This window comes from Hippoglossus stenolepis, chromosome 4, assembly GCF_022539355.2.
Source record: "Hippoglossus stenolepis isolate QCI-W04-F060 chromosome 4, HSTE1.2, whole genome shotgun sequence".
NCBI classification, from domain to species: Eukaryota; Metazoa; Chordata; class Actinopteri; order Pleuronectiformes; family Pleuronectidae; genus Hippoglossus; species Hippoglossus stenolepis.
Window position 1 is genome coordinate 12,958,680 of NC_061486.1, and position 11,765 is coordinate 12,970,444.

Consider the following 11,765-nt stretch of genomic DNA (forward strand, 5'->3'; position numbering starts at 1 on the left):
TAGTTTGTTTGTACATAACACTAATTGTCAGCAACTGAGATTTATATTCAGATACTTTGTATACTTCAGATACAAACTGGGAAAGCGAAGAAAATTTTAATTTTTTCTCAGCTGAACATACCTACATTTTTATTCAATGTTTGTCAACTAAAAACTATTATCTGTTTTAAAACCCAAACTAAACAACTCAATTACTGCTAAGTAATAACTAGAATACCAGAACCTTTGAGAATCTGGCATTATAATGTCTCCCTTTAAAATGTTAGTGCACAGTAGGCACAATGTAAAAACTAATGGACCAAAAAGTTGAAAAACCACAAAACAGATGGAAAAGAGCTACACAAAAACGTGAGACAAAGTTGAGTTATTATCAAAGAAATAGTAAAATATTTCAACATTCATATTATCTTTAACATCAAATATTTATCTCCACCTTTTTCTAAATCAATGTATCAAATATTGATAACGGGTGAATAATCTACCTTTACGTCGTGTACCTCTAATCATGTCTTTTGAGGTCCTCCTTTTCTGCTTGTTATCAATTTCATAGTTGATATCACGAACAAAAATACAAATTTTCTAAGTATATTTCAATGTATTTAAATCAATCATATTTCTGAAAGAGAACATCACAGTGTCTTATATAACGCACATTAGTTTTTATTTTTTTAATCATACTGTACAATCAAAATAAACAATTTATGATCACAATTAAAACAAAAATATTGCATTATAATTTAACCCACGTAATCCTTCAGGTGGTAGATATTCAACATACAGTATGAGGGCATGCCAGCGAATACAGCTTCGTGTACATCTATCACAGTTTCCCATTTTATACAACCACACTTAAACTTGAATTAAAACCCTTTTAATTGAAAAAGCTTCTCAAAAACAAGTTATCTTCTCTGATTTACGTTCATTTTCTACCTCCGCTCCCCATATGCCTCTCTGAATCAAACTCGGACAAATTATGTCTCTTTAAAGTATGAAACCATTCAGATCCTCCTTCGCTTACACTTACTGCAAGGCTCTTGGTTTTAGGCACCAGTTCTATTGATCAGCTGTTTGCCCACTCGCTAATTCACTATGCATTCACACAACGAAAACTCGGTTCAGCATCACTTAAAACCCGGTGATGTTAATTCGAAGGATGACAATGACCGCCAGTCAAAAATATTTGAACCCTATATTCTTGCTTTTTTGGTCCAATGTCAAGAAATATGGCTAATGGCAAGACCTTAAAAAATGAATTTGAGCAGATGGTGGAGAAAATATTGTGATTTTTGATCTTAATAAAAAAAGTAATAAGATCTGATTTAGGAAATATCCACCTGAGAAGCCACTCAGCTCAGTCAAAATAGGGACGAGACAAATCAGCAAATGTTTAGAGAACAGATTTGCAGTGTTAGATGTTGTGAATATAAAATTAGGTGGGTTTTTTTGCGGTTGCTTGGCTCATTTTTCACCTCAGATTCATGCAGTCTGATTTGGGTGAATAGTTAAGTGGAAATTCAGTAAAAATTCCAGTTCAATTACATAGTGGTATTCAGTGCATAATTATTAGTTAACCACAGTCCACATTAATGTCAGCGTGATCTAGAAGCATTTTTCATACTCAAACCTGCTGTGCTAAAATATGTTATCCTCTCACTATTATCCAACAGCAAATTAAAGCCTTTACTCTTTCAAATAAGGAAACTTTTTTTTAGTTTATAGTTTATTTTCCAATAAATTATGTCCCACAGTATTCAGTTATATTTTTACTTACTTTACTTAAATTTGAGTGACTAATTCTATTTACATTGCTGCTTCAGATTAAACCAAAACTGCTAAAATATAGGGTGTTCAAAACCTTTGAAAGGCAGTGTATGATGTATTCTTCATGAAGGTGAAATCAAGGTTAAATCATATATGACTCCATCCATCTTCTGCCTCATGAGTTCCCAAAAATACTCACCTTGCAGTATAAAACCTTGTTTTGGCCAGCTGCTCAGCCAGGAGTTCATTCAGTACATTCAACAAGATCTGTTGAATCTGATACTTCTGGCCACAGCTCTGACTGTAATAATAACTAATCAATACACAGTGTTCAGGAGGGAAAGGAACCAGAGGTGATATCCCCCCAACTAATGTTTGGAGTCAATGGAGTCAGCTGCTGTGCATGGATTTTGAAGTTGCCACCAGCTGGTGCGCTACAGTTTGTCTGGACTGTTGTCACAGAGAGGATCCAGTGAGGATGAAGGCTGCATGAAAAGCCTAATGCAACATTAGTCGGATTTGAGGATTCAGAAGAACTCCACAGAGGAGAGCACACCGTGGATTAGCCAAGAAAGCAGAGGAGCACATGAGATGTGGGCCAGGAAAGAAAGGAAGGATTCAGTCATTGTTTGTCACAGCGAGGGATCACAGCTAGCCACTGGGTCCCAGCTGCAAGCTCTCCTGCTTATGCCTATCCAGCCACTGTAAAATCTGCTGTTTGAGGTCCTCGTTTGGCCTGATCTGGTCCATGGTGAGAGGACTGCGGTTGAAAGGGTCCGTCTGGTCACTGCAAGGAGGACATAAGCAATGAATTACTCATTTGACTCCTGCACACCAAGCTTTTATTCTGTCATTATGCTCCCAAGTTTGAGTTCTGATTCTAAAGTCATCCCAGTTAATCGGATTACAATGAAGACATAGATATATAAGTGCTCACCAGATGTAATTCTACTTTAAGTGAATTTCTGGGCATTGTAGGAAGTAACTTACCTAAGGAGATGCCTTGCTATAGTTGTGCGATCAACTGTTACATTGGATGAGGGGAGAAGCACAGGATCCAGCATCAGAGTGGACATGATGGGGTCCAAGAACTCATCTGGAGCATCTGCATATGTCTCCTCTTCCTGCTGCTGCCTATCTGCATGGGACTAAAACAGAGATGCAATGACAAATCATTTTTTTTAAATCAACACCTTGTGGTTGTTCAAAATTAATGAGTTTTCTACTATATCAATATTTATCAGTCATCAGTAGAGATTCAAAGGACAAATATTTGTAAAAGATAAAAACGTGCTCTTCTTATCAACATTTTCCAAATCAAATCTTACCTTTATTTTATCAGCAAGAACTCCAAAACCAACAATCATGTCACCAGGTTTGTTGATCTTCTTCAGTACCCTAACAGTCTGTGAAAAGAGGATAGGAGAGTACGACCGGCCGTCCTTTGGGACTGTAACACAGAAATTCTCCTCATCCCTGCCAAGGACAAAAACTTTTTTTTTTAATTAGGGATCACGACAGAGTTTGTTCTGTAGCATGTAGTCAGCAATGTGCCACTGTATTTCTCTTACAGATAATGTAGCACCAAACAAATATACAAGGAATAGACTATAAACATTTTATTTTCTGTTTCACATGTGTATTCACTTTGTAAATGTGGTGTGTGTGACAACATACCCCAGGTTCAGGTAGATGGTGCAGATATCAGAAACAAGCTGCTGGGGCTTGAAGTCGAACTCACTGAAGTCCTTGACTTTAAGGGCGCCCATCTTAGGACCCACCAGGTGCTGCAGGAAGTAGTTCAGCATTGAGATGATCCTCTCAGCCAGGAAGGGGTGCACAAAGATCCCCTTGATATCTGGAGAGGGAATCAGAAAAAAGGAAAACAAACGTTGATGGATAAAGATAATGATTCATCAATACACAGAGTCACATATAAAAATCTTTTCTGCCTTACCTGAGGTGAGAAAGGCCAGTGTGCCGATGGTCTCATTAGACATGATGTTGTGGAAGCGTCCCAGCTGTCCAAACATCTGCAGGCTCGACTCTTTCTCTCTTCGGGCATCGGCTGCCAGGCCTTCCCACTCCCCTCGATCCCGCTCCAGCTGCAGAACTTTGATTTTACTCAGGTACTGTGAGAAAAGAATTACATTTATTAAGATCATGAAAAAAGTGAAAGAGAGTAAAAGTCTTCGTAGATGATAAATAAGCTATTGCTAAGGATAGGATAAGGATTGACACTAACTTTTTTATATTTCCATATTGCTTCAAAAGGACAAAATCTGTGCATGACTGGGAGCAGTTTTTTGAGATTGCTGCTAATGTGAAACTAGCGTTTACCACCAACGAAATAATTAGGAGCACCACTACAGACAAAAACAGGTGAATATGCAGTGAGCCTTGTGAACTCACCTGAATAGCCTCATCTAGCAGGAAGATGGCATCATTCATCAGTAAGTTGAGATACCTGAGGAACAGAGGGGGGTTCATGGCCTCCAGGTTCACAGATGCATAGTCGGCCAAATGCTGAAACGAGAGATATTACATAAAATGAAGAGCACATGATGGGATCAATGTTCTTTCATATAAATTCTGTTACATTTCACAGTCCCTATTATGTGTACACCTTTTGACTTTCCATGTCCTTAACTACTCCTCTCACACCTGAACACTATTTGGCTGAGAAATGGTAATAGTGTCCAATACTAATACTGTAATCATAATAATACATACAGTATGTTTATGGAACCTATTAATAAGCCATTAGTGGTGAGTGAATTGAGAGAATGTCCTTGATACAAAGGTATTTGAGGAGTTTACAGTGTCTCACTATTGGAACAGCAAACAATAATATTCTGGCAGCCACCGACTGGAAGTCACACAGAAACAGAATCAAACCTATGAACTTCTTGTCATAAAGACATATCACCATCTAAAACTTCTAAACAGGCCGTCAAAAACCCTGATACCTCATTACCTTGATGCTCTCTCTGTAGCTATCTTTGCTCCACATATACTTGAGGATGGGATACATGGGCCTTCTGTAGTTGAATTTCTGTTCAAACTGATGAGGATCCCCTGAAATAGAGTGAGGAAAGGTAAATAAAATCAACATGCTTCATTGATGCCTTCTATTTGTTGTCACTTAACCCAGCTCCTCTCCTTATCTTGTTCTGTAGAACACACACACAGGTGTGCACACAACCTCTGTCAGTCTTCGCAATAATACCATTATTGCCTTGAGGCAGATTATTTGGACTCTTTTCAAGTGTGCACACTTGTAACAGCTTCTGTTCAATCTATGGATGTAAGTATGACTTTATGATCTTCATGACTTTTCCAAGTTCAGTGGCATCTCCATCCACAGCTAACACTAGCTAGCCAAAAACCTGTGAGGAATACAACTGATTCACCTGTGAATTCAATGTCTACAAACACACTGATGAGGGCCTCGGCCAGCTGAGGTGCATATTTGTAGGAAGAGAAGACTCTCTCTCGCTGGAACAGGATTGGCTGAGCAGCACCAGTAGTCACAGGCTCCATGTGTGGCATCACCGCCTCTAAGACCTCCGCAAGCTTGGCTCTTAAGTGTGGGTTCTTCATCCTGTTGGAGGAAGAGGACAAAAGGGATTTGAGCATTATCTGAACATTTTATTAGGATGAGGAACTAGATGAGCTTCCTTCATTCTTTCAGTTCAACAGACAACTGTTTACAATCGCAGTCATGATTTTGTTATGTAAGAGAAAAAACATACCTCTCCACATTACCCATGAAGACGGTGATGAAGTTGAGAATCTGCTCCAGACTTTCTGCAGAAGTTTCCAAAACATCGTCTGCAAACCGCCGCAGAAAGATGAAAAAATCTCCCATGTTTTCTGCAAAAAACTCTGACAAACATACAAAGATGCACTTTAGCCATGACTGTCATGTTAAGGAGTGTTGAGCATTGGTATCAGTTAGAGATTTAAATAGCAGGACCAAAACTATTTGAACTTGGTTTTACATGACCTGAGACAGGGACCTGTGGTATTGTGGCTATGAATTCAAACCAAGTGAAAAGTGAAAGAGAAAATTCCAGAGAAACTCCTCTGATCTCATTGGGTCGCTCGACAAAGCAAAAAGGTATTTTTCTATGAACTTGTATTGTGCAGTGAATGATCTGACCTACCTGGTACGTAGCAGAGCACAGTATTCTGCAGCAGGGGCAGGGGGAAACTGAGTGCTACATGTTCAGGCCCCTGGTTTCCCATTCCAAGCTGAACCAGCAGAGCAGCGGTGGAAGCTTGGAGGTTAAGGCAGCATTGCAGCATAGCAGGCTGCGTAGTGGCAGCTTTGGTTGACAGATACACAATCATCAGACGCTCAAACTGCTCAAGGAGCTGCTCCGACATCGGGTTGCCACTCCGCTGGGCCTCCTGCCACGTCACCTGGAGCCGGTGGAGAGACTGGTTCATCTTCACCATCTGCTCATGGAGTCTGCTCACGGACATTGTGCATGGACATTAACAGAGTAAGACAAAGAGGGTTAATGCTGAAATATGGTGAAAACATGAGAAAAATACAGCTTCACTTTAAAGGCTTTAGCTGAGATAAGTCTAAATTTGCTATTTTAACTTGATAGAAGAAGATGTTGCTATGTACCTGTGGAATCCTAGATGCTGTGTGAGTTGTGTGAGGATGAGGTTTTCAGTCAGCAGGCTGTAGGACTGTGCAGACTCCACCGGCTGTTGAGGGGGCAGAGGGACCAGACAGGTTTCCTTGTCGAGACCTGAAATGAACGACAGGGGATCATTTAGTTGTACTCTTTGAAAACCTTAAGCCTTTAAAAAGGTGTGGTAAAACATTTCTATAAACCTACTTGTAAAAGCAAATCAAAAAACCATAGCTACTGTATGATAGAACAAAAATAACAAAATAATGCATTTAAAATGATTACAGGAAAAGTGTTATTGACAATCATTCACATATATTCACCTTTTGCGTGCACATTGCGATTGCGCCTCTCTTCTTCGCTCAGCTCTTTGAGGCCGCAGTAGGTGGGGTTGAAGGTGAGCAGTTTGGGCGAACGAGGCCTGCAGAAAGGCTGGCACAGCTTCAGAAGGGCAGCACCCAGGTTTAAAAAGAATGCATCTGAAGCATACATCTGGAAGAAGATCTCTGGCATCTGATTGGCCCAGATCTTTGCCCGTCCAGCGTTAGCCTGCAGACAGTTGCCCAGCCACGAGAGCAGGAGGTGACGCGTCTCACCAGATCTCTGGAGCAAGTTTTTCAAGATTTGGTGCAGCTTGTCTTGAAACTGGCCCATAAACTGTAACATAAGAACAGCAAAGACAATCAGCACAGATGTGTTTGTAGTTTAAAGACAATATTGTAGTTTTGCAGCAAAAATGCAGATTCAAATCATTCCGTGGACCTGGTGAATGTTGGCCTCCTGGACCTTTGTCTCCTGGGCACTGGAGCGGGAGGGGTTCAGGAAATAGCCATGTCCCTCCACCACACCTGGGGTTCTTAACAAGCAGGAGATACTCAGCACTGTCCCCAATAGGCTCTTCTGGTACTGCAAACCATTGGCTGGGTCTTTGGGCTGAATGTATTCCATCAGTACCTGAGAAAACGAAAAAAAAGAGTCACTTTTGGAATGATTTGAAAAGATAGGGCACCGACATAACAAATATTAGGTAACACTGTCACATGTTATGGTATTTCAGTCTATTATTGTATGTTATATGATTAGAAGTAAGCAGGAAAATGATCCGTTATTGTCAAAAGGTAGATTACAATGACATTTGCAGATATAATGTCTCTGTGTGTCCTCTGACCTTAGCAATATCTTTATGGTGGCTGAAGTACAGGAGAACATCCAAGTAGGAGTAGAGGAGAGGCTGACAGAGGTCCATGTCTTTGATGCGTCCATGGAAGATATCAAACACTGGTACTATCACCTCCTCGAAGGTACGCACCTCCTGGTCAGAGAGCAGGCCGGCAGTTACCTCCTCCACAAACTCAACCACCTCTTCTGACTCTGAAACACAACGATTTTTTAAGTGGAGAAAAACTATTTACAGAGAAAATGCCAAGACAAGGGTAAAAGGAAGGGAGGAAAAAAGGCAACACATGAAAGGAAACTGTCAACAACACTAAACCTACGGGCTCCGTTGAAACCTTCCAGCAGCAGGTCAAAGAGCTGCTCGTAGATATTCTGGCTGATGTAGATCTCTGGGGTGAGCAGAACTGTCCGTGTGTTAGAAACCGTCAGATTCTTACAACGAACAGCAAACGACAGTAACTTCTCTGGTACCTTCGTCACCTGGGGGACAGATATCGAGAAAATTTCCAACTATCAAGATTAGTCTAAAAACAGCTGAGTATTTAAATGTCACATATACAGTGATATAGAAAAATCGTGCACCTCTTCTTTGGCTCTCTGGTAACAAGCAAAAAGGTAAGGGATGGCACATTTCTCTCCAGCGTCGCGGTCCGCAGATAGATTCACAGCACTGCATGATGTCATGTAGATGAGGTGGTTTCCTGGCTCTAGCAGCAGCAGGCGGTTAAACAGAGCCTGAGGAACAGAGGGAAACATCACAGATACAAATCAGGCCGTGTAACATGTTTATTGAGAGGAGAGAAACAAGACGTGGCAACTAACTAAAGTGTGGTGTTGTAAAACACGTTGTTGACATCTGACCTGCTCTATGTTGTCCATGTCCAGCCAGTCCTGTCCATCCAGATCTGCAGCCATCTCCTCCAGGTACACACAACGAGGGGGGATCCCATTACCTCCTCTCAGACTGGGATCACCTGGGGTTGAATATAGAATAAGAATTTATAAAATAAAGTCTGCTTGTATGTAATATTATACGTAACATCCCATGAAGCTTAAACCAGACCAATCATGAATACTGGAAATAAATCAAAAGCCCAATATAGAATAAAATAAACACAGGGGGATTAAATGCACAGCATGTGTTTACTCTGGTATATTTGAGAGTGAGGTGGAAGAGGAATTCATTGAAATGGCTCCCTGTGAAACCCGAGGGGCTTTTAGTCTGCATTTCCTGAAAATCATGATTCATTCTTAAACAGTCACAGCGCTGGAGAGATGTAACCGTCTCACTGGGAGACCTCACAGTGTGTGAGGGCTTTGTTCTGTCTTAAAAGGTGGTGAGTCATCCGTTATTTACTGGAAACTTCTAAATTGATTTTCAAGAACAGCAACATCCACCGACACCACCGAACAAAACATACTATGCTACTATTTGCAACCAACGTTTTTAGACAGCTATAACTATGAGTGTTCACAGTCAAAAACCAAAATAAAGGGTAGCTTGTACCCTCCCGAATGAGTTAGTACCCAATAATTTTTCTCCTTTTACTTACTGTTGTCCAGAGTGATGAGAAATATGCGCTGGATCATGTGATTGACATTGAGCTGCTCACACAGCTCCTGTCGGGAGCGGAATGAGCGACTGATCTCTGCCACAGAGTCGTCATTTTCATCAACGCTGTCTGACACAGAGTTTTCTGAGTCCGATTGGCTCTCCCCGGAGTCCTCCACTGTGACACCAGATACAGGGTTTAAGTGTGAAACCATGTGGATTTACTTGAGTTAGATGTTAGTATGACCTGAACTGACTCGAAATAAAAGCAGAGGATCAGATAACTCTTCTTACGTGGTGGTTCAGCCGACTGCTGTTCCGGTTTCTGGCCTGATGCAAACTGTTTAGCATCAGCCAGTGAGCTGAAGAGGGCAGCGAAGGGGTTGCAGGAGATGTTCTGGTTGTTGTTGCCCTGGTCAGTCATCTCACTGGGGCTCAACACTCACTCCATCCAAGATCCCAGCCTGAGGGAGCAATTCAGACATGACAAATAAGTGGCATAGGAGCAGGACTTGTAATAACCAGGTAAGGGATTAGTGAGCCTGTGCAGCATATTACCACATATAGATGAAATTATAATTTCCATCAGAGTCTAATTATTATCAACACCACCATTGACTGTATACAGTCTATGATTACAACCTCAACCTTACAATTAAATGTGATCTTTAACAGCTTACTTTCATTTATTATCATCACTTCATTTAGATTAACTGGAATTTTTTGTCTCCAGACAACCGTGAAGCGTTGTTTATCCCTCTTAATCAAATTTTGATTATACTTTAAATCAGAACGCATCATAATAAATGTCATTCTCCGTCTCTTTTGTAGGGTGACAGTTTAAAGTCAACGTCACAATGAAGACGTGCCAATGGGTCAATAGCGCATGTTCCTCTTCCGTTTTTGATGTTTTACAGTAGCTAGTATCATTCATGTTGCCTTAGTACTGGTTCAACCCTCCTCACTGTCTGGATACTACAATCATTTACTCAGTCCAATATTGTCATAAAACAATAAATATCATAAAAGCATTATTCTGCCCACTCCCCCACCTCCGCACTCTGGTGTACTTTTTACACCAGTCTGTAACAGAAGTGACAATTCCTGTATTGACAGCTGGTTCAGCCAGTTTGTCTACTGTCTCCAAAATGCTGATGAATACAGAGATGCACAAGAATGTGGCTCATCTTCCTTGATTGGTTACTATTCTTATCCAGATTACATACAAGAGATCATGATGATTGTTGGATGCAGCAGATTAAACACTAGTTGATACATATTAATACTAAAACTTAAATGCAGGAGATCTGGTAAATACTTTTCCATTATGTTGTTTGAATAAAAACTCATGTCAGTTTTTTCAGAACAACACATCTCTGTTTTCTCTTACACAAGATTGGGATGGAGGGCCCTTCACTGTTGGTGTTGCACTCGAAGAGGTGCAACTTTGCAATTAAGACAAATGAAAAAGAACTTGAGGGCCTTTGGTCAGTTTGTAATCCAGTGTTGGGTAATTCATCACATCTGCAGTTGTACATTTTGATAAGGACTTTCTAAATGGATTTGGGGTCAGAGGTCCTGCAGCATTATTAGAAGATAAGAGGTCAAACAGACCCGAAAAGAGAGGGGGTCTCCATGTGCTCATGCTGCAGAAGGATTTCCCACAACCTGGAAGTTTTCCGTATTAAAGGCTTATTACTAATTTGTAAAGCATAAATGAATGGCACGATAAAACAGTTATTTAGGGATTATAACCCTTTGCTGCTGCCTCATCAGACAGTGGCACTGAAACCGGTTCTGACGGGACTACAAAGCCTCTGTCATGACAATCAGACCCAGCCAAGCTGATCCTCATGCCCACAGTTTGACACCGAGCTGTGGACTCAGTCACCACACTGACGGTCTGTACCGGTCACCGGACGTCTGCTCGGTGCTTTAGCTTCACGTTGCAGCAGCGTGTCCCGGTTAATCACAAGTTCAACACCTCACACCGATAATACACGTCCCTCTCCGGGCCTGGCTCCCTGACGACCCTCCATTACCCTGCATCACAGGTGCCACTTCACATTTGAAGTGCTTCAATGCCCAGCTTTAGCCTCGTGACGCTAGTTAGCTGACGAGCTAGCTAGCTAGCTAAGCTGTCATGGGGTCAACCACGGCTCCATTTCAGCATCGATTTAACAAACTGTTACATTGATTTCATCTACGACCAGTTTACACAACGAATAGAAACGATACAGAGTGATGTCGTACCTGTTTGACGGGAAGAGGTGTGTGTTTGTGGTTTAAACAAATGGATCCTACGAAACCAGAGGGAGTTCCTTAGTAAACAGAAATCATCTACGTCATCAAACTGAGACGGAGCATCCTGTCTGCTGAGTAACTTTTTTTTTTCATTAAAAAAATAAAATAAATTTTGGGAAAGTGTTTTATAAATAAAATAAAACAGCATTCAGTGTCACAGCTTTATAAATAGTAAATATGTATAATTGTCTCACATCCCCTACAGTTAAACTAGATTCACACAACACTTGTGAGAGAATATTTGTTGACTTTTATGTTAAATATTATAAATAAAGAGCAGTTTCAGATTAAATATTATTTTATCTGATTTAAGGAAGAAT

At 40.8% G+C, this 11,765-nt stretch overlaps 1 protein-coding gene across 1 annotated transcript; it reads right to left on the minus strand.

The window, feature by feature from the left end:
• Positions 1-644: 644 nt before the first annotated feature.
• Positions 645-11,489, minus strand: ube4a (ubiquitination factor E4A (UFD2 homolog, yeast)). Its single transcript, XM_035154583.2, has 20 exons — positions 11,395-11,489; positions 9,436-9,605; positions 9,143-9,319; positions 8,451-8,563; positions 8,172-8,324; positions 7,910-8,069; positions 7,582-7,784; positions 7,176-7,367; positions 6,737-7,070; positions 6,404-6,530; positions 5,931-6,238; positions 5,517-5,649; positions 5,175-5,365; positions 4,739-4,839; positions 4,174-4,287; positions 3,719-3,893; positions 3,439-3,619; positions 3,090-3,237; positions 2,752-2,909; positions 645-2,548 (listed from the first exon to the last, which is right to left on the minus strand). Exons 2-20 carry the CDS (start codon positions 9,563-9,565, stop codon positions 2,413-2,415), a joined length of 3,234 nt encoding a protein of 1,077 aa, XP_035010474.1. The 5' UTR covers positions 9,566-9,605; positions 11,395-11,489; the 3' UTR covers positions 645-2,412.
• Positions 11,490-11,765: the final 276 nt, after the last annotated feature.